The 23600-nt window shown below is 42.1% G+C and overlaps 1 protein-coding gene across 1 annotated transcript in view; it reads right to left on the reverse strand.

Annotated features, from left to right (window-relative positions):
- Positions 1-23600, reverse strand: part of LOC113406321 (probable bifunctional dTTP/UTP pyrophosphatase/methyltransferase protein) — a 45738-nt gene that overhangs the window by 18576 nt on the left and 3562 nt on the right. The window contains exons 3-8 of the mRNA XM_026650512.2: positions 22608-22655; positions 21789-21853; positions 18712-18773; positions 14805-14913; positions 1896-2322; positions 1609-1669 (exon numbers count right to left, since the gene is read on the reverse strand). Coding sequence (XP_026506297.1) covers positions 1609-1669; positions 1896-2322; positions 14805-14913; positions 18712-18773; positions 21789-21853; positions 22608-22655 — 772 coding nt within the window. The remainder of the gene's footprint in view (positions 1-1608; positions 1670-1895; positions 2323-14804; positions 14914-18711; positions 18774-21788; positions 21854-22607; positions 22656-23600) is intronic.

Consider the following 23600-nt stretch of genomic DNA (forward strand, 5'->3'; position numbering starts at 1 on the left):
CAGGATTTCACCCTAGGAGTTTCTGGTTCAGAGTTTTGTGAAGAGATCACATATCTCTCTGTTTCTAATTAGAATACTTGGCATTTATTTCATCTTCTTTTTCTTCACTGCTGTCACCTTTTCTTTAGCTGCACTAGTCTGGCTCTGAGTAGGAAACCTGGCAGTGATCTAAAATTATCCATTAGTTGGTTTCCAGGCACAGTTGACTGCTAGAGTGCACATGAATATTCGCTTCTATGCACATGTCTTCATGAAGGTCCAACACAAGCTACTGCATTGTGATCATCAGCTACAGCCCTGGTTCACATACAAGAGATTCTTAGAGAAGTATTTCAGTGAAAAGTAGAGAGAAAACACAAAATCTGAGCAATCAAGAGAAGGTGGTTCTTACAGGAACCTACAATACAAATACATGAAAGGATAAAGGATTGAGGTAGAGCACAATAGACATTACATATACATATATATAAAAATATGTATTTTAAATGGGGGCATTTTGGAGTGTTTCCTCTGCAGAAGTTAACAGGGAGCATTCACTAAAAAAAAGTTACGTAGAAAGTTCAATTGCCCTCTGAAGTGTTATTGTGCCAAACATGGAGATTAAATTCAAATATTACAATGAAAAAGGATCTTAATATTATTTCAAATGCAAATCTCAACACAGCCTTAGGAGAAGAGTCACTATGGACATATATTTCTCTCACCATTTATATTGTTTTAGATAATATTTCTGATTACTATGAAATAAATGTTAGGATGTAAGACCATTCACAAAGTTTCTCAATAAATGTTACAAGTACACATAATATTTTAACAGTTATGTAATCAGCTCTTTCCTCTTATATACATGTCCCTGTCCCATCGGGATTCTTGCCTCTCCTCTCTCCCACCTTTGTTCCCCCACTTTCTGAAATCAATAGGAGATACAGGTGCTCAGCATGTATTAGGATCAGATCTGAAGTAAAATGCACTAGCGAATTTATTCAGTGGCATTCTAGGTCTATGTTTCAGTGGGGCATTGCCACTTGCTTTAAATCTAAGGGTGCTCATTATTAAGGGCACTTCTTAAGATGTCCCTCCATGCTGCTGCCTAAGTTCCCTCTAAGCTGCGCGGCCACGCACCAACCTATTCAGTGCCACGCAGGCTCTCAGGGCCAGCCCTGGACCTGCCATGGCCCGGAGGAGAGGCGCCCCTCCCCAGCCCAGTCCAGGACCTGCCATGGCCAGGGGCAGAACCGCCCCTCCCCCGGACCTGCTGCAGCCAGGGGGAGAGGCGCCCCTCCCCTGGGCCCAACCCAGCCCTGGCCCGGAGCTACCACGAGAAGAGGTGCCTCTTCCCCCCCAGCCGAGGTGCTGCTGTGGGGAGAGAGAGCTGTGGGGTGTCACACATCACCTCCATATTGGGTGCACATAAAATTCATTCTGCATATGCGTGGGAAAAATTAGAGGGAACATTGGCTGCTGCTTTGGAATGTCATAACAAAACATGCACAGACAGTATTTGCATCACTAAAAGGTACTTTTCAAAATGCCCCTAGGCATTCTGCTGCCCTTGCTAGCCCAGTGCAGTAAATCCCTGAGGCTACTGGTTGTTTTGGAGCCTCTTACTGGAATGTGCGCTGGTACGACAGCCTGGGTCACTGGTGCAGCCGCTGAAAGATGCCATTCTCTTGCGTAACACACATAGAATCAGAATGCATATTAAAGTAAAACAAATACATTTGATCATTTGTTTGAATGGGGCTGTTCCCCATACACATGCACAGTGTTGTAGTACTGCTTTATTGTTAGAACCTCCAAACTACACAGAAATGTTTAAAAATACAAATTTGATTTGTATTAGCTCACCAGTGCAGAGAAGATTAAATCAAGGAGCGGTATTTTTGTTTTTTTACCTTTGAAGCTCTGAAGCCATCCATAAGTTCCAAAATTTTTGATGGGAATTTAGCTGGATATTCCATCACTCCACTCTGATTTTCCACAGCCACTGTACAAACAGGCTTGATGCTACCACTGTTTACTGGCGTATGAATGGCTCCTGAGAGGGGCACCCCATTCCTCTCTAATTTGTTAGCACTTTTATGCTGCATGGGATTTGAAGAGTCACTCTCTCCATCACTGAGGTTCTCAAAAGTCTCGACAGAGGGGATAGAGTCATGCTTGACATGCTGTATGGTATGTTTGAGGGGTGGATAATACAACTCCGCTAACTTTTTGCAGAAGTGATTCAGAGGAAAGCCCACCACGTTCAAGAAGTCTCCATGAACATATTCCACTAACATTCCACCAAGGGCCTGGATTCCATAACCACCAGCTTTGTCCCTGCGGGGGGAAAAATACAGACATTTAGTTAAGACAATGGTTAAGAGTGAATGTGGGGATGGAGGAAAGGAGTAACCACTTAGTACTGACTGTAAATCCAAGCGTATGAACATGTTTTATAAGAATGGAAATGGCAGAACTTTGCCTTGATTGAACTAGTGTGTTAAAGCTAGAGATGGATTAAACTAACTTGTGACGGTCCTGGTTCAACACTGCAGCTTTGGAAGTAATGCTTGCTCTTTCACTACATAACACTAGATAATTGAGTTCAAATGAGAAAACCATCGTTACCCACTAGTCCATATTCAACCCTGGTGTAACTCTGTCAGGGCCGGTGCAAGGATATTTTGCGCCCTAGGCGAAACTTCCACCTTGCGCCCCGCCCCGCCCATCGGTTCATTGAGGGGCAAATCCCAACAAGCCTTTATAGACCCCAGGGGCCAGCCTGCCCAGGAGCCAACCATGCCCAGGGGCTGCTCCCCAGACCAGGTTCCCCCCTCCCTGCCCCCTGAAGGGTGCATAACCCTCCCGTGAGCCCTCCCCTCCCCACCCTGGTGGCCCCCGCCCCGAGTCCACTCATTGGCTTTGCCGGGCTTGGGCCGCTGCAGCAGCTCGGCAGGGAGAAGCCACCTTCCCAAGGCACAGGAGAGCCAGAGCGTCGGCTTGCGGCAGCGGTGAGCCCCAGCCATGGAGGAGTCCACGCGGCACAGGGGGGCAGCAGTCCTGCAAAGGCGGCAGCGCCGCTAGCGGGAAGCAGCCACACCCCTGACCCCTCCTGCTCAGGCTGCGGCCAGCGCCCCCCCCCCCCCCCCCCGGGGCTCCAGCAGTGGATGCATGCGGGCAGAGGACCCCGTGTGTCCCCCGGCTCCTCCCTCGCCGCGCTCAGGCTCTGCGGCTCCCGGGAGTGTGAGCTGCTGCCGTTGCTGCCCCTCCCAGAGCAGACTCAGGGCCCTGCACCCAGGTAGTGGCTCACATGCCCGGGAGACGCAGACCCCGAGCACAGCGAGGGGGGAGCTGAAGGGCGCACGGGGGCCTCTCCCCTTATGCACCTGCTGCAGCCTGCAGGAGTCCCTGGGGAGGGCACCAGGCTGCAGCCTGGGCAGGAGGGGCAAGGCTGCTCCCCGCTAGCAGTGCCCTGCCGCCTTTGCAGGGCTCCTGCCCCCCTGTGCCGCACCGGCTCCTCCATGGCTGGGGCTCGCCGCCCCCACAAGCCAACGCTCTGGCTCTCCGGTAGGCAGCTCCTCCCTGCCGAGCCAGGGCACCGCTTTTTGGCGCCCCCAGGGCCGTCCTTAGGATTTATGGGGCCCTATGCAGTATTATTAAACTGGTGCCCCTATGCCCGACGGCAGCCTGAGCTTGCAGCCTGGTGGGGGTGGAGGGACAAAGCAGAAAGAATAACAAGACGCCCGGCCCACCTCACGGTGGCGGAGAGTCACAGTTCCCCCAGAGATCCCTGTACCCTCTCCCTCACGCAGAATGGACATGCAGAAGGTACCTAATTAAAAGCACTAAATTTGGGAATAAAAAATGTCAGTCACAGGTTTTTTGATATGCCCTGAAGTTTGTCAGACATTTATTTGCAAAAACTTTGTAGTAAGGGTGAGTCAGCTGTCTTGCTGAATACAGCATTAAATATTATGGAATACATGATGCAGCTCTTCTCTGTTTTACATTTTCTTAATCAGTATTTCTAAGCTGATTTTATATTTTAAATGTACTCTTAAACCTTCATAAAGTAATCATTCCAGATTACTACATATTTAACTCACTGAAACAGACATTATTTTAAATTAATCAGTTACAGAGGTTTAGTGTGTTCATAACAATGTTCATTTCTTTTAGAAAAAGGAACACTAATTTACTGTGTGTGATCTCCATAACAATACACGTTTATGAAATTTCACCAACTTTAAAAAATATGTTTCCAAAGATTTTAGGCATAACAAAGGATTTTATATCTTACTAAGGTACTGATTTTGCTTAAAACTAGTTCATCAGATAGTCAGAAGTAAAGAAAGGGAAACTCTTTGTCCAGCTATCTGGGAGCAAGGGGCTGTTGTCCGTTTAAGGGCTCTCTTCAATGGGGATAGGGGGAGAGGGGGTGAAGGGAGAAATGGATGAACAGAAAGGACTGGAAGACTTTGGAAGTAAGTTTTTTACTATAGTAATTTAAAATGTGTATTTTAGATAAGGGAGGTCTTTTGAAGGATTTATTTAAAAAACCATATGTCTGAAGATTCAAGCATTTAAGGCTAAAGATGATTGTGCATCTAAAAATCTATGCAAGGATTTTTTAGAGATGTGATTTTATAATCTTCACCAACTCACTAATGAAATATTTTTAAAGCAAATTTTAAACTAAGATACTGTAGACTGACATGTCCTGAGTAAATATGACAGTCATGCACAACTGTTTTTGTCAGTACATTCAGAAACTGACAGTATATACCTGGGGGTTGGCAAATGCCTGTTAAGTGGCTTCATTACCCCTTGAATGGCTCTTTAACAGTTTCAGTGTTGTGCTAATAGGTCTGGCAGGCTGGAGGCTTTTTCTCTTTTAACTACTAGATCCCCTTCCCAGGAAGACTCAGCCTGCAGGAAGGATCAGAACAGGGATAGGAAAACCAGAAGAGTGGACACTAAGGGTACGTCTACACTTACCTCCGCGTCTGACGGCAGGCAATCGATGTTCTGGGATCGATTTATCGCGTCTTGTCTAGACGCGATAAAATCGATCCCAGATGTGCTCGCCGTCGACGCCGGTACTCCAGCTCAGCGAGAGGAGTACGTGGCATCGACGGGGGAGCCTTCCTGCCACGTCTGGACCCGCGGTAAGTTCGGACTAAGGTACTTCGAATTCAATAACGTAGCTGAATTTGCATACCTTAGTCCGAAGTGGGGGGGTAGTGTGGACCAGGCCAAAGACCCAGTGGGCGCCCCCAACCACTTGGCTTTCGCCTAGTAGTTGCACCGGCCCTGAACTCTGTAGAAATCAATGAGATCCTGGTCCAAGACTTTTTAGTAAGCAGACTAACCCTCCAGTAGTGTAATGCCATTCTGACTTTCACTAAGGTGACATGCATGAGCTATGTTGTGGCCACCCACAGCAAGCACATTATTTTGCTAGGGAAGATCTGATAAAAAGTCAGCACTGGAAGTCAGGAGAGAACCCCTTTCTAGCATTTTACTTCAGTCCTCTCCCACTGCAAGAGGTGCTGTCAGACTTTCAACTACCAAGGTTTACCCTTGGCATAAATTCACTGATCAACAATATATGCAGCAATGCTTTTAGCCTAGTGCCTCACCATCTGCCTGTACGTAACTGCACACAATGCCACATATTATTACTTATCCACTGTTTCTATTTGTAGAGTGAAAGGTTATATGCACTGACAAGAGTTAAAATTCCCTCCCACTGGTTTCCTAATAATTCCTCCAGTGCTAAGCTTCAAGGAATTGGTAAATATTTACACTTTACACACACATTCACAATGGCTTTTTTAGCTCTAGCAGTGAACTAACTTGTTGACATTTCAGACTAGATGAATTTACTGATATGTGGTGATCACAGACCTTTTTCTAAAGCAGTCTTTTAGGGTTATCAATTATGCAAGAGCAGCAGACTACATCAATTCACCTACATTGGATCTTGCAACTAAAAAGAATGCCCTTGAGGACCTTGACTTTTTAACCACGGTTAAACATCCTCTTTAAAAAAAAAAAAATGCAACTCACTAATGTCAGTGTTGTACCAAAACATGCTTCACTGACTGCCCTTGGATGTGATTCCTCCAGAGGTCAAGGGGAGCCATGTGCACATCCAATACGTTCTACAAGCAATGAAAAGGGATGCAGTATTGGACTAGAGCCAAATGGCTAACACAGCTTTGACAGGTACAGAGAGGCAGCAGGTCAACTGTCTTTTCATACAGAGACCAGATCCAACTTCAGAAACTTGATGGGTTAAGCCAGGTTCCAAATTAACTCTGGGTGCAAGGTTGACTTCAATAAAACTGTGCCTGCTTATGCAAGTTGTAACTTTGGCCTTTATTCTTTGAGAGTCTGGGGCTGAAACCCACAGGCTGTCCATGTGCCTATCTTTGCTATGGATTATAATTAAGCACAGGGTTTGAAAAATCCGCTCTCCTACGCTCCGGTGGTAGGTAGGAAGCTTTTCTTGGCAAGTGTGATGCTAGGACGAGAAAGTGCCATGGGTGCAAACTAAGCTTTCATTTAAGGAGTTAAATATCTAGCCCTGGTGGTTACAATGATAACTTTACAAATATGAACCAAGCAGTGCTGTCCTCCTAGATAGGCAGGTGGAGAGACTGGCAGTTTGCAATGGCTTCTTCTGGCTTTAGCATTGAACTATTTCTTATAAAGTTTGCTCATGATACCAAGCTGGGAGGGGCTGGAAGTGCATTGGAGGAGAGGATTAGAATTCAAAATGATCTTGACAAACTGGAGAAATGGTCTGAAATAAATAGGATGAAATTCAATAAGGACAAAATGCAAAGTATTACAATTAGGAAGGAACAATCAATCAGTTGAACACTTACAAAATGGGAAATGACTGCCTAGGAAAGAGTACTGCGGAAAGGTTCTGGGGGGTATGGTGGATCACAAACTAAATATAAGTCAACATGTACCACTTTTGCAAAAAAAAAGCGAACGTCATTCTGGGATGTAGTATCAGAAGTGTTGTATGCCAGACATGAGAAGTAATTCTTCTACTCTACTCAGCACTGATAAGGCCTCAGCTGGAGTACTGTATCCAGTTCTGGGCACCACACTTCAGGAAAGATGTGAACAAATTGGAGCAAGCCCAGAGGAGAGCAAGAAAAATGATAAAAGGTCTAGAACATATGATCTATGAAGAAAGATTGAAGAAATTGGGTTTGTTTAGTCTGGAGAAGAGAAGACTGGGGGGCGGGGGGAGAGACATATGATAACAGTCTTCAAGTACATAAAAGGTGATTATAAAGAGGAGGGTGATAAATTAATCTCTTTAACCAGTGAGGACAGGACAAGAAGCAATGGGCTTAAATTGCAGCAAGAGAGATTTAGGTTGGACATCAAGAAAAACTTCCTAACTGTAAGGATGATAAGCACTGGAACAAATTACCTAGGCAAGTTGTGGAATCTGTCATTGGAGGTTTTTAAGAGCAGGTTAGACAAACACCTGTCATGGATGGTCTAGATAATACATAGTCCTGCCTCAGTGCAGAGAACTGGACTAAGTGACCTATCGAGGTCCCTTCCAGGCCTACATTTCTATGATTCTTGTGCCTGTGTCACTGCTACTTAGAGCCTTCCCAAGTTGCAGTACTCTTGTTGGTTTAATTGCTGCTATTGAAAGCCCTGTGGAGGGCAATGAAATTGACAGAAATCATATTCATATTAATTTGCCGCTGCTTGGGAATTAAGAGCAGAAGCAGAGAATGGCACTAGAGCAGTGGTTCCCAAACTTTAACAACCTGTGAACCCCTTTCACTAAAATGTCAAGTCTCGCGAACCCCCTCCTAAAAATGAATATTTCAAGGGATTTTCTCCTTTACCTGAGTATAAATTATAGAAGCAGTGATCTTGGAAATATAAAATTTGTTTTTATGACATGTTTATTACACACTATTATTAATTATTATTTACCATTACAGTATTTTTATTACATTATTAAAACGGCAACACTCTTCCAAGATCTCACTTTCGTAGCTTGTATCACTCTGAATAAGGCTGTTATAAGACAAGACTCCTATGCTTCATCAAGGAGTATCAGATGTGAAACAGCATGAAGGTATTTAAGAAGCCAACTCAAAGAGATCCTCCTACACAAGCATTCAGGTCTTGAGCAGTCCAGGCAAACAACGCACGTTACAACAAAGCTTAAACTTTTTCTTGATAATAATTTTAAAAACAATACTAGCTGCCTATTTGATTTTAAAAACAGCAAAAAATATCCACCTCCCTTTCCATTTCTTATAAGGAGTCTTGAAGTTTAAATCTCCTCAGTGTGATAGATATGCTTGCTTTGATCGGCTTACCTCCTGGAAGTCCAGGGGCTCCAGGCTGCTGGCCCTGTGCTGCCTGGGGTCCCTAGGGACAGCTCTGTCCTCCATTAGGGGGGTTTTTCCCCTGAGAACCTCCTGTAACATTTAACGAACCCCCAGGGGTTCATGAACCCCAGTTTGGGAACCACTGCACTAGAACTATTTACTACCACTACAGAAGAGATTTCAAAATAGAAGCTGGAGCAAGGGTGTAGCCGATAGGACCCCCTATGTAATGTCACAGAAGCCAGAAGGTATAGAATAGCTAAGGCCCAGCCCTTCCCCCCAAAAACCATTCAGACAGCTGGGGGAAGGAGATAGTAAAGACACTCACAGCCAGGGCCGGCTCTAGAATTTTTGCCGCCCCAAGCAAAAACAATTTTGGCCGCCCCCCCACCCCGTTTTTTAATTACCCCACCCCCACCTCAACTCCTCCCCTTCCCCAAATCCCCAGCCCTGCCTCCTCCCCCCAGGCTCTCAAGCCTAGGAGGGAGGGAGGGAGGGGGAGAAGCGGCGCCTGCGCCGCGGCCACTCGGAGTCTCCCCCTCCCTCCCAGGCTCTCAAGCCTGGGAGGGAGGGCGAGTAGCGGCGCACGAGCGGCAGCAGCAGCAGCGGAGGTGAGCTAGGGCGGCCGGGGCACATTTTTAGGGGAGGCATTCTGGCGCCGGCCGTGCCGCCCCTAAAAATGTGCCGCCCCAAGCACCAGCTTGTTTTGCTGGTGCCTAGAGCCGGCCCTGCTCACAGCAGCTAGGAAGCTCCAAGGTGGGAAGAAGAGCAGGGGGGAAACCAGAGAGGGAGAGAACAGCATTTTATTTTCTCCCCACCAGCAGCCAAAAGATTGGGAGGCTTCCTATTTGTCCACTACTTAGAGAGTGATATGAAAAAGTCCCTGTGCAGAATCCAGGGACAGTCCCAGGAGCCATTTCAGCACCCTTTCCAGAAGTTTGGGAGGGAAGCTGGGCTCATCACCAATATGCTTCCCCAGGACAGTGCTTTCCACATCATTTTTTACATCTGCTTCATGCTTGTAGATTTAGACCCTGGCTCAGAGAGGTCTAGTAAATATCAGAAGCACTGATTAAGCCAATCTTTGTATTACAGGGTTGCTGGGGTTTTTTGTCCATCATGTCACCAGCAACTTGATGCAATCCTCAATAATACAGATGTCGCTTTGCTTTTTAGTTTTCTGTGTAATGACTAAGTTGGCCACAACATCATGAAGCTGGACCCTCATAAGAAAAAGCTTCTTAGTTGGAGCATAAGTAATGTCCGAACAGTTCTTCAGTAAAGGACTGCTTTAGCCTATATAAATAGACACAGGAAAAGATGGATGAATGAAAGACTTCCTCCTCCCAGGGCACCCGTTGGTTTGCATGTAATTTGTAGGTTGGTATCGTCAATTACTCCCACACCAACGCAGAGTAGATGCTTCCCCTCCTCTCAGGTATACAGTTTTCAGTCTGATCTGTCTCAGACAGGAGCAGAATAGTTTATGTGAACTTTTGACCCCCAGAAGCCCACCTGGATCTCTCGCTGTGAATTAACAAGAGTCTGGTAGCAGAAAGAACAGCTAACATGTGCTGTCCGATTCCTCCCAGCAGCAGTTCTGCTGCAGCTGTGCTTCAGCAATGCTCTCTCACTCTTCCAGAAGCCATAATCACAACACCTGGATTTTTCATTCTAAGCCTTAAATTCTATCTAAAAATCCAATACAGTAACTCCTCACTTAACGTTGTAGTTACGTTTTTGAAAAATGCAACTTTAAGCAAAACGATGTTAAGCGAATCCAATTTCCCCATAAGAATTAATGTAAATGAGGGGGTTAGGTTCCAGGGAAATTTTTTTCACCAAGCTTGGTTGAGGTGGAGGAGTCAGAGGGTGGGATATTTCCTTTACTGCTAAATGATGAACTAGCAATTGGCTGAGCCCTCGAGGGTTAACTCTCTCACTTTACAAAGCAGCAGGAATGGAGGGAGATATGCGCATTCCCCTTTAAGTACACTGCCTTGTTAATTAGATCAGCTTGCTGAGACAGCAGCTGCTGCAAGCTCCCTCTGTCCTGAGCCCTGGTGTGTCCCCGCTGCTCTATGGAAGATGGGGTAAGCAGGGTGCAGGAGCAGGGGGGAGGGGGACACCCTGACATTAGCCCCCCTCTTCCTTCCCTCCCCACCACACAGCAAGCATGAGTCTCGGGGAGCAGCTCCAAGGCAGAGGGCAGGAGCAGCACATGGCAGTGGGGGGAGGGACACAGCTGAACTGCAGGCAGCTGCTGCACAGTGAACTTAGGGGAGCGGGGAGCTAATAGGGTGAGCTGATATGGGGGCTGCAGGTCCACCCTGGTTCCAAGCCCCCACCAGCTAGCTGCAACGGGCTGCTCTTCCTGCAAGCAGTAGACAAAGCAGCCGGCTGCCAAAGGATGTTAGAAGGGAGCATTACACAACTTTAAACGAGCATGTTCCCTAATTGATCAGCAACGTAACAACGAAACAATGTTAACCAGGACGACTTTAAGTGAGGAGTTACTGTAGTTTGCCCCTCAAATCTCATCAGCTGCATACTCAAGGGAGATTAGTTCACTAAATCAGAGTTCCCAAAAGCATACTGGGAATTTCTCTGCTAATCTGTACTCTAAAAAAAATTATTTTTTTCCCCACACAGCCCAAGTGATCACCTTATTTTTTGTAACAAATTGCTCCTGCCCTAGATTTAATTATTCCTGTTTGGGTCAAATTTACATTGGTTCCTCTTATCCTACTAAATGTGATTATATTATTAATTATTATTATTAGCCAAAAGCAAGGCCAATGTAACATGAGGGTTGAGGTTTTAAACATAAGACCGGAAATTAAGAGTTATGGAGCCAAATCTTCAGATCCAGCTGAGCTATGCTTATTGCAGCACCCTAGAGGACTGGGACAAATATAGCTCAAAATCACCTTTGCATTCTCCCAATCTCAGAGTCAGCTGGAGGCCAGCTCAGCTCCTAACACAAGCTCTGAGGCCGCACTAACTTACTTAGGCTAAAAGTAACAACCCCAGAGGGCACTCTGGAGACTTACCCTTTTACCTTCAACACAGCTCCTATGCTAGCAGAGGGCTGGAATAGATTGTGTAGACCTAGTTGTATAGAGCTGGTTCTACAGTTTCCTGGGCATGGTATTGCAGAGGTAGCTGAAGGGGGGTGGAGCAGGGACCAATGATCTGGTCCATAGCTGGGTGTAGAGTATATGTAATATAATGGATTACAAAATCATGCAGTACTGGGCGACGTGACAGATCTGGCAATTCTTTTATAGATACATAATGTGTAAGCGCCATAGCTTCTTTAGATTTCTCACTTCCCAAGCCTTGGACTGATTAGTGCTAGTTAAATTTTATACAAACCCACTTGTCTCCATGAACACTCATGACATTCTAAGAATGCTGGCTAATTAGTGGAGGGTGTGGGGGAGGGGAAGTGGAGGGAGAAGAAGAGGGAACATGGCAAACCTAATACAACTGAATTTTAATAAAGCATTTAAGTGTCTCCTGAAATCTTCCTGAAAACCTCATTCAAGTAGGCTTGGATAAAAGGGAGGACACACAAGGCCTGATACTGGTTGATGGACTGTAAAGAATAAGGATCTGTGCTAGGTTCAATTTTATTTAACATCTTGTCTCTCGAGGGAATGTTAATGGCATTCACAGATTAAAATGAATTTACAAATGTCAGCTGAATAAAACAAAATGACCCAGTTGATTTAGAAATATGAAGGGTTATTCTCCAAATCAAGAAGGTTCATCTCTTATTTCCCTCCCACTTTTTACATTCTACAAGATGCCTCGTTGTGCGATATTCCATGTATCCAAAGATGGCTGGAAAAAGCTTTCTCCACAGCACAGCAATGCTGCTCTTTTCAGAGCTGTCAATAAGCCTATTACATTATTTAGAAGAGTCTCAGCACCAGAAAGACTTTTCAACCCCGCACCACCAGAGGGTTCAGCCCACACTGACTTGGAGATGAAAGACTCCATTACCTGAATGGTATGACTTTCCCCAGAAGAATAAAAAACAAACAGATCACACTTTTGAGACAAAAAACTACCTCTAGTTAAAGTGCAATTGTTTAGGATTTTACTCAACCCATGTCAAAGTTAATTAATTACAATTTTGGTTGATGAACACAATAGTGCTGATGCAAGGTGTTTGACTTAGTACTGCGTGACATTTTGATTAAATATTTAGAATAATATAAAATGAACATGGAGCACATTAAAACAGATTAAAAGCTGTCTAACTGACAGACATCAAAATGTAACTGTAAATGGGGAATTGGTATCAAGTAGGTGTGTTTGTAGTAGGGTTCCACAGAAATCAGTTCTTGGCCCTACACTCTAACATTTATATCAATGTCCTAGAAGAAAACATAAAACCATCACTCAAAGTTTGAAGATGACACAAAAATTGGGGGAGTGGTAAATAACAAAGAGGACAGTTCACTGATACAGAGTGATCTGGATTGTTTGGTAAGCTGAGCACAAGCAAATAATATGCATTTTAAATATGGTTAAATGTAAATGTATACATCTAGGAACAAAGAATGCAGGCCATGCTAACAGGGTGGGGGACTCTATCCTGGGAAGCCATGACACTGGAAAAGATTTGGAGGTTGTGGTGAATAATCAGCTGCCAAAAGGACTAATACAATCCTGAGATAGATGAACGGGAATCTCGAGTAGGAGCAGGGAGGTTATACGATTTGGTATTGGTGTAACCATTACTGGAATACTGTTTTCAGATTTGGTGTCCCCAATTCAAGAAGCATGTTGATAATTTAGAGATGGTTCAGAGAAGAGGCATGAGAATTATTAAAGGAGTGGAAAACATGCCTTATAGTGATAGACTCAAGGAGCTCAATTTATTCAGCTTAACAAAGAGAAGAGGTGACTTGATTACAGTCTTTAAGTACCTAGATGGGGAATAAATATTTGATAATAGACTCTTCAGTCCAACATAAAACGGTAAAACATGAACCATGGTTTGGAAGTTGAAGCTAAACAAATTCAGACTGGAAATAAGATGCATGTTTTAACAGTAAGGGTAATCAACCATTGGAACGACTTACTAAGGGTTGTGGGTAGATTCTCCATCACTGGCAATTTTAAAATCAAGATTGGGTGTTTTTCTAGAAGATCTGCTCTAGGAATTATTTTGGGGAAGTTCTATGGCCTATGTTACACAGGAGGTCAGACTGGATAATCACAGTGGTCCACTCTGGCCTTGGAATCTATGAATCATGACGAGTACAAATCCATACAACAGAAAAACTTTCATCTTTCTCTGTAGCAATATAAACCTTCTACTGTATTTTTTTAAATTAGGTTTACAGTCTAGTGGGTTTTTTTATTACCTACCCCTCCCCAGTAGCACTGGCTAGAGTCAAACTAATGTGGGAATAGTTTGTCAATTTCCCCATGTAATTTGCACACCATAACCCTTACCTACAGTAACCCTGCTAATTCCAGGCCTGCCTTCCACTGAAGGCAGTGCAGCCACTTCTGTATTGATTCTGTATGTGTTTGCACAGTTTTCCATAGAGATGAGAAGCTCTAACATTACAGTCCCTTCAGCAGCCCCTGCCCCATTATTGGTTTACAGGTAGAAGCTGTAGCTGTTAAAGATTCATCTCATAGATAAATCTCAGCAAAGACTCCTTCCCGCTCTCTGTATATCTTGATTAAGCTGTTAGTTCAACATGGACATTTATTAGTGCTGATTAATACACAACAAATGCAAGGCAGAAAGTGTTTTCTCTGCTTTGTAAGAGTTCTGCTCTAGATAGTGCATTCATAACTGGAACATGCAATGATAACTGGCTCTATATCCTCACTACTGTGAGCTGCTGCATGTCCTAAACACCAACTGACTTCAGTAGGAGTTGAAAGTGCCTCACAGAATGCAGGACAGAGTTCAATGTAAGTGTAAGGATAAGCTAAGGCTCTTCCAACTTTCCATACTATATTCATATAGGGCCTAATTCTTTGCTCACTAACAATCTGTTTCATTGCTCACTGAAGTCAGTAGATGGGTTCCAATTATCTTCATTGGGATCAGGCAATAATTAAACCAAAATTGGGCCTAAAACAGAATACTGCACAATTCCATTGTGTCATCCATTGCCTGAGATTTCAAATTAAGGGGCTATTGAAAAAAAGACTGCTAGCAGTTTTAAAAAGGTTGGGTTCAGAGTTTCCACCCTGGGAATTCAAATCCTAGTCAATGTTGTGAATCCAACATTAACTTCCTTTTTGTTTCACACAGCACATCAACGACTGCATATACACACGGCCAATTTCCCACAAAGACATGGCATACTGCTTCCTTCGTATCTGAGGTCAACAATGTCTTAAGGCCTATACTCAAGTTAGATGTGCTGCCTTCAGCAGCCTACTTACATTGGTTCTCCACTGTGAATATATTCCCATAAAAGCTCCTCAGATAGCTCAGCAAATTTAACTTTTGTCTCTTCATAGAAATCAGTGACTTCAGTCTCCAGATGATTATCTACAACAAAAAATCCCATTGTAAACAAAAAATTGTAACATGAAAGTAATGAGACTAAAGGATAAAATAAATCGTGATAAATGGTTTACCTTTTGAATACTCTGCAACTGACATTGTTCACCCAAGAAAACTTATACAAACAGACTTTTCATTCTATTTTAGGATTTAAAAGATTTCCTGTATTTAAAAGAGATGCTTTTAAGGTTAGTGGTCTCAAAAATCTGACCTACTTCCTTGCTTCCCTCATTCATGGCCTTTGTCAGTGAAAGGTCCAGATTCCTGTATAGATATGCTACTCCTGGGGGGATTCTGCGTCACTGTGTTTGCGCAGAATTCATGGACCCCACAGATTTTTTTGCTTCCCTGCAGAAAAAGGACTTCTGATGGAGAAGCAAAGGGAAGCCGCAAGAGAGGTCATGCGCCCCATCCCCCACAATGCAGGCAGGTTGGTTTGGGCACCCAGAGCAACTGGTAGACACATACATCACCATGTGGAGGGGGCTGGGCACTCGTGCGTGAGGGCTGGGCACTCGCTACTACAGCATGCTCGGTGTGGAGGGGCAGGGCTTTGGGGTGTTTCTGAAGAGGTAGGCATGGGGCAGGCTCTGTTCCCTCAGGCAGAGCAGAGTGCAGCAGCCTGTCTGCTTAGTGAATTGTTCCCATTGTTCTTAGGGCATTCCCCCAGGAGTATAAAACAGGTGTAAAAATTTTAAGGCTCCTTTACATTGCCAGAGCCGTATTGTAAAGGACAGTGTGGTGCTTTAGTGATTAGAACTGGTCTAAATGTTTGGACTGAAAAAGTTTCCTATCAAAATGTGCTCCATGAACTGTTTGCTACTGACCTTTTTGAAGATGGTCAGTAGCCAGTAAAAATTGTGAGTTTGAGTCTCCAGTCCTCACTTCCCCTTCAGTTGCCTATGATGTAACACTGAACACATGGCTGCATAAATTTGTTGACTAATAACTAGAAGTAAAGGGTCAATACTAGCTACATTACTATTAGACAAAGGGGCTTGGTGATTTCCTCCAATGCTCCTCATTCCCATTCTCCATCCATTGTACTGTAGTTTAAATAAATTACCAAAATAATTGAAACCAGCTTGATTATATTGTGTTATTTTGACAAAAAATATGCAGAATTTTAAAATATTGTGCTCAGAATTTTTTATTTTTTGGTGCAGAATTCCCCCAGGAGTAAGCAAGAAAAGGGCTTACTCCCAAATTCAGTGGAATATCTATTCAAGAAAGCCAAAGTGAGTAAAACCCCACATTGTCTAATTCTGCAGAGTCACAGCATGTAACTATCTACCCAGGTGGAGAGGGAGAGAGAGATCATAGTAGGACAAAATTTGGATCGGAGGAGCTTATTCCCCCTTTATGGAATGCTCACAGAATTAATTCTGTCATTGCATGACTCCTGGTTGATTGCCTGCACTGGCAAGAAATCTGCCTAGCTCAAAATCAGATTCCGTGGACATGCAATGAAAAACAGAGTAAAAGAAATGCAGTAGTCACCCCGCTAACATTCTGAATGCCATTATACCTAGCAATGTGTCACAGCATAAAACTGCAGCAGTACATATAAGCAGTCTCTGTCATCCAGCAATCCCTTTTATCCTATCATTTCCTCTGCAGCAGTAAAGAGTAGTGCAGAGTTGCAATACCCCCTTTAAGCCGACACAAGCACTTTTGGTTTTTGTAGCTGGAAGCTGGTTGTGAGCAACCTGCAATGCAGAGTTGTGCAGAACTAGGTGCGGATTTTGCTGCATGGAAAAATGCCTTTGAGTGCTGGAATTAGAGCCCATGTGGGTTGCTCCAAGGGATCTGAAGCATACTGCCCTACATACATATACTGGTAACAAACTAGGCCCTAATTAATGATAGAGCATTAAGTTTCCATCCTTCTTCCCTACCAAACCAAGAGCAATATTCTCCTCTTATCTGCAGTGCAGATCACTAGTTAATATTCTGACAGCAGTGGAAGTTTCTTGGCAGAATACACCAGAGAACTGCAGTCTGGATCAGAGATAAGAGTTTTATCCAAATACTACAGTGTGAGTGATGGAAAACATTAACATTTCTCATAAAGCAACTTACTGATTTCATAGATGGTTACAAACAGTGAGTAAAAACAATTATGCATAAGTTATTAAACATACATTGACAATGTCCTTTTAAGATGATACCGGTAGTATGGTCATTCAGTAACACGATGCTTGGTAACAGGCTTTTTAATGATCTGCTAACTGAAAAATGGTGTGCTCCAGAAGCTTCTCTCTTAATTGCAATATTCTGGGGAATATTTTTATTCATCAAATTCTGCTTTGGCTTAAGTGCATATACTCAAACAAAATGGAATCTGCTGTCATACTGTCAATAGTACTAGATCGCTCCTCTTTACTTGCTTGTAAAAGTCAAAAGAAGATTCTATATCTATATCTATATTTTTAAATTACTGTTTATCTGAACCCTTTGAAAGCCGCTTGACAACTTTTTTACAGTAGTTTCTTCCACCACTGCATATTTTTTATATGGGCACTGGGCTGCCGATACAACTGGTTTAGTTTTTAAAAGGTAAAAGCATTTATTCTGAAAAAAGCTTTTCAGGGAGTTGTATGGCATCTGCAAACAGAGAGAGAGGGGCAAGAGGTTTGGACAAATTTCAGAAAACTGATACTTCTGGGAGTTTCCTGAGTGAAATCCTGACTTGACTGAACTCAATGGGAGCTTTGCCATCGAGTTCAAGGGTGCCGGGATTTTACCCCATGTCTGGAATGATGGTAATACTATAATATTTAATATAATATTTCTTATTGGTATTATACTGCCTAGGAGCCCTAGTCATGAACCAGGACGCTATTGTGCTAGGTGCTGTACAGACACAAAAACAAAGACAGTTCCTGCGACCTTACAATCTAAGTATAAGATACGAGACAACAGATGGATAGAGACAGACCAATGGGAGAGTACAAGGAAACAGTGAGACCATATTAGTCCAGCATAATTTGATGGAAAAATCTCTTACTGGTCAGAAATCCACTCATTTTAATTAATTATTTATTAAACAAAATATGGTCCAGGTCAATCTCAAACACAGGACTGCACAGTTAAAAGGTAATGTACAAACCATTATTTCACCTACCACCCAACAGGCTTTTTTAGAACTGCTGTTAATAATGAAAAGTAATTTTCTAGAAATCCATTCTCTTTACAACCTAGATATTAAGAAACTAAGTAGGACCCATACATGTGATAATCTTCACCGTACTTGAACAACATAGCCCCTTCATTCTCACCAGAATAAAGCCCAACAAGAAAATGACTATGGATCAGATTCTGCCACCTTTCTCATGTTCACTCTGGACCTGATCCAACGTCCGCTGAAGTGAGCAGGGAGATACTCCCACTGATTTCAGTGGGTACTGGATCAGGCTCTTTCAGTAGCCCTACTGATTTCAATGAAGTGGCTATTCTATTCTTAATAGGCTCTTATGCCACTCTTAACACCGTAATATCTGAGCGCCCTTCAGTAATGCATTATGTGATCCAACTAACATCTGTCACACATGGTTCATTCTCTCATCAACCTTTATGTGCAGCATAGTGTTTTGTTTGTAGGACTGTTTGCTCATTTTATTTAATTACAGATAATCCACTCCTCAGTATGGGAAAGGGTGGCAGAATCAGATGTTGTATGAAAGGGTTCCATCTTCACAATTAGAGTAGAATTAGATAACATATGTCTATAAGAACATACGACTTTACCACATAGGTATCTGTACACTTCTCTGCAATTACCTTTACTGCTGCAGTGAACAATGGCTACTCCCGTAAAGACACTGTGCTCCTTCCCACTCAACCTATGAGGGAAAAATGAAGAGTCACTATGTAAGTTTTATAAAGTCCCTTTCTTCTTCATTAATGCATCACTGCATTACTATTTCACAGGTTTACAGAGTGTTCCACAAATAAGCCAATGGACACCACAGAAAAATACCAGCTCTGGTTCGTATCCTTACACACAGGACATAGGGTTTTGAGTTTTCTTTCACAAAGGTAAAGAGCTAAAACACAAAATGGTGCAGAAGGATTGATACAGTAATTGGAATCTTTCAATGCTTAGTGTCCCCAAAACATTAACACCTGCTGGCTGTTCAGTGGCCTAAAATATGTTCATTTATATTGAGGTAAAATTAGAATTTTTGTTTTGTTTTATTATGTTACTATACCAGAGGAGAAGTGTCAATCTCATGAGCAAAATAGGATCATCACCATCATAAAGGACATCGTGATAGGCAGCTTCAGCAAAAAGATAATCCATGAAGGGCTAGGTTATACAACCTTTCCTCATGCTGAATGGGAATACTAGTTCCTTGCTACACCAGTATTCCCATTCATTTCAACTGGGCTATTGATGGAACAAAGTACCACTCAACTGAACTGAGAGTGGCAGAATCAGGCTCCAAAGGAGCAAAGAGAATGAATTGTCCTTGCACCTGCCTAGTGATGATGCTTTCAAAGAATGGCTCAGAAATATCGGCAGGAAAGTGCAGGAAGCTTGAATTGATATTGTTTATTTTGTCATGAAAAGGACTTTACTTTCCTGAGTAGTTAACTACCCTCTTTGCATGGAACATTGAACATACTTAAAAAAAAAAAAAAAAAAAAAAAAAAAACAAAAACAGAACAGTTCATAGATGTGTAAGCAGAACCAATGTAAACTGAGGCAAGGCAGCTTAACTTCTTAGACAGTCTGATTACAAAATAGTATCCTAACACTGAATTGTGATACCCTTACTCATATCAGATAGTACCTCCGACCCTAGGTAGTCCCATTGAAGTAAACTACTTGTAGAGCATGAAACTACTCAATATAAATTGTCCATTCTGGCCCCTTGAAAGTTTGTGTAGCTGATTATGATAATTAGCACACAGATAGGAGACAAGAGTTTACACTGCTAGCACTGGATGCAAAATGACCCCAACAGGGATTATCCTGAAGATTTCAAATATATTGCACATCCATGCTTGTTTTAGAAGTTTTGGGATGACTTTTTTTTTTTTGAGTAATGTAACTCACAAGACAGTTTATATTAATTCTGATCCACAAACATCTTTGTAAGTTTAGTGCAAAAGTGACTATTTTCTGGAAGTCACCAAACATGGTATAATTTCAAGCAAAATTATGTACTAAATCAGAAGACCTTTTCCAGTCAGACTCCTTCATGAGTTTGGCGGGATATGTTTGGTCTCCTGATAATATCACATTCTGCCCTTACTCATTGGGCAACCATTGAGTAAGGGCAGAATGTGAACAACCATTACTTTTTATGCCTCCACCAAATGGAGAAACCTAATTCATCAGCCCAAAATCTAAATTAGAGCCACAAAGCAAAGAGTCCAGAAAGCCATAGGCCATGTGTTCCGTCTAGTGAATTTTTCCTAAATTACTTTGTCTCTTTCATCAGCTCATATTCAATAAGTCATATGTCACTGGCAGTTTGCCACACAAAAGAATGATCAGCAGACTTTTCACATATTCTTTAACAAAGACACCATTTTATTCTAAAAATGGTAGAATGGCAGCCTTGAGAAAATGTGACTGTGTAACCTCCTACTTACTGGTCCCACCTGAATAACCCAGAGTTGCACTCCTCCCACACATAACTACTGTAGGCAAGTATTTCTTAGTTTATGAATCATTACTATGTACTTCTAATCTTGATATTTGTCTTACACTAAAAACTTACATCTCACAAAACTGGCACAAACAGATTCGCTTTGATGACATTTTTTCCTGTTACTTAAATGTTTATTGCCATGATCTCAGAACTGCAAACCTTTAAGGGGAAAAAAGGTAGGTAACTGAGTTGCCCCTGGAAGGCAAACATGGTTTCTTCAGATTGAGATACAATCTGATTTCTCCTTCAGGCCTCAGGACAGGATAACAGCCTAACAGCATTAGAGCTTTAAGAGATGGAGTGACAATCAATTCAAGTGTTCTAGCCTGGTAACAGGCTACAGTATTGTGTAATTGGTGCTTATGAAAAGTGATGAGTTGCAGAAAGAAATAATTGCATTAATGAAATAGCTCACATATGGTAAGCAACAGAATGAGTCTGAAACATGGGGAAGAGGGCATCATTAAGCTCAAGTGATTGAACTACATTCAAAGGAGAGAAATAGAAGCCTGAGATGACTTAAGGACCCCAATGTATGACAGGAGAATAAAACAGGACCGTAAAAAAAAGGCAAAAATTTTGCTCTTGATTACACCAATGTAAATTGTGTACTTCTATAAAAAAAAAAAAGAAAAGCTACAATGTGGCTCCAAATAAAGGAATTCCTGATTAGTTTTCCTTCTAGTACACACATCATGCAAACCGCACCTGAGGAGAGGCAAAGGACCAATACCAAATGCTTGTACTGCTAAAGAACTTTATTATTAAGGAAGTCAATAATAAAACAATTGCAATGCAAATGTAAAATAACTTATCCTAATGATACTAATGCAACATTGTTATTGAGACTCTGGAAGGACACAAATCAGGAAATTCAAAGCGATGGATCCTAAGCACACCATATTTCACATCCCTTGTACAGAGTAGTAATTTGTAATAATATTTTATTTATAATCTTGTATTATTGTACTGCCTAGGAGTCCCAGTTATGGATCAAGTCCCCACTATGCTACACACTGTACAAACACAGAACAAAAAGATGGTCCTTGCCCCACGGAGCATATATATTGTTATCTTTTATGCATCTCTGTGCGTGAATGTTATAGAATTTTGCAGTTCCAGTTGCTGCAGAAAACATTGCCTGATTGTAGAATTGCCTGATTAACTCATTTAACCTTATTTAAAACTACAAACCTTGACAGCATCTTATATGCATCTTGTTTATCAACCGGTTTCTCCAGAATCTGTTTTCCGACAGTCTGAAATAGAAAGAAAAATACTCTGCTGTGTATCTCTAATATGCTGAAATTGAGATCAGTCACACAGACTTTTCAAACCATGATTTCACCCAGCCCTGCCAGCAACATCAGTCTACTGAAAAGTATCATGTTAAGTATCATATAATGATACTGACCTCCTCTGTAAAGCTTTTTGAGACCTATGGATAAAAAGCACTAAATAAGAATCTTGGAGACTTGAGCCTTCTATTTATTAAGAGAGCACACACTATCAGTGCAAGCTTCCCCTCCACCCTGTGACTGCCAGAAGGATCTGCAGAGGTGAGTGGCTAATTCAGTGTCTATCATAATTCATTCTTTACCCTCTTTGCTGAGACTACCAGTAAGAGTGCTATTTGTGTTGGCTGTTAAAAATGTCTTAAATGGCAATGCTTAGGCAATGTACGTTTCCTGATGCTCACAGCTGTCAAATAACTGAGTGCCTCTTCCAACATAGTAGAAAGCTCGATTCTGATTATGGAACATGGGAGTATGTCTAAAAAAAAATAGAATAAAGGTAGTGGTGGAAACCCTGTCATTTGAGACATTTCAAACCAGTCTAAGTACTAGAAAATATACCATAGGGACAATTCTGCATTGACAGGAGGATGGACTAGATGAGTAGTCAGACCTTTTCCATCTTTACATTTCTAAGAAGTTAAACCCCCAACAAGAGAGTTTTAGGCACTGGTCAGATATGATTCAAACTACTGCTAAAATACAAGAAAATTCTTACCACAATAGTGTCTGCTCCTATAACAATATCTGGAGTTCTAAGGTGTTTCTGGAAAGATGAGGAGACAAAAAAAAGGGAAAAAACAAACAATCAAACAAAAAAAAACCCAGAATATCCAACTCAAGACGCTGTAGCTTTACCACTTGAAAGGTATTGATCTAAATATATCAAGGAGGGAACTGAAGTCTATGCATCCTTAACAAAATTGTAATCAGTTACATCTGTGAAAAACCAGGGAAAGCAAGGACTGTGGGCAGAAATAACTGAGGGTATGATTTTGCCTGCAGAACTTGTATTGATGATGAAGTGCACCCAGGAAAGATTAGAACCCAACTCAACTCTCCAAGCACCGGTTGAGTTTCAAGGCTGCCAGTTACAAAACAACCTTTTTTGTAATAAGCCAAGTGTATTGGATATGGAAATCACTGAAACTCATTAAACATGAGTGCCACAATGCCATTTTTATAGAGTTATTACTCAGATGTCCTTAAGTGTACTTGCATACCCCTCAGCCACCTGAATTTAAATGCATCCAGCCATTAAAAGGAGTTCTAAGGTTTGGTTTTATAGAATTCTCTCAGCCCTTTCCTTCTTCCCTCTCCCTGCTCTCAAACTGCAAAGTGTTCTTGTTAAGAATTTTTTGCTTGCCTACATTTCATTTGGATGATTTCAGACACTAACCCTACAGTTTATCATTTTACGATGTAACATGGCTAAGACTTACATTTATTTATTGTTCATGATGGAAGCAACTGTTGATATAAACTTACTGCTTCTTATGGCAACTTGTTTTCATAAATAGAGAAGGCTCTAGTCTTAAAATATTAGGTAAGAGTTAATGGAGCAAATGAGAATAGGAACTGTACTGGGAAATAGTGTAAGATTTGATATCATAATAGAAAGTGACAGCACTAACATACTAATTAGTTTTAAATAGTACACCTACATCCATATGCTACTTAACTAGATCCTGTACATAGGAAGCGCTCAAAA

Source organism: Terrapene carolina, unplaced genomic scaffold (assembly GCF_002925995.2).
Source record: "Terrapene carolina triunguis isolate 2854851 unplaced genomic scaffold, T_m_triunguis-2.0 Scaffold25, whole genome shotgun sequence".
Taxonomy (NCBI): Eukaryota; Metazoa; Chordata; order Testudines; family Emydidae; genus Terrapene; species Terrapene triunguis.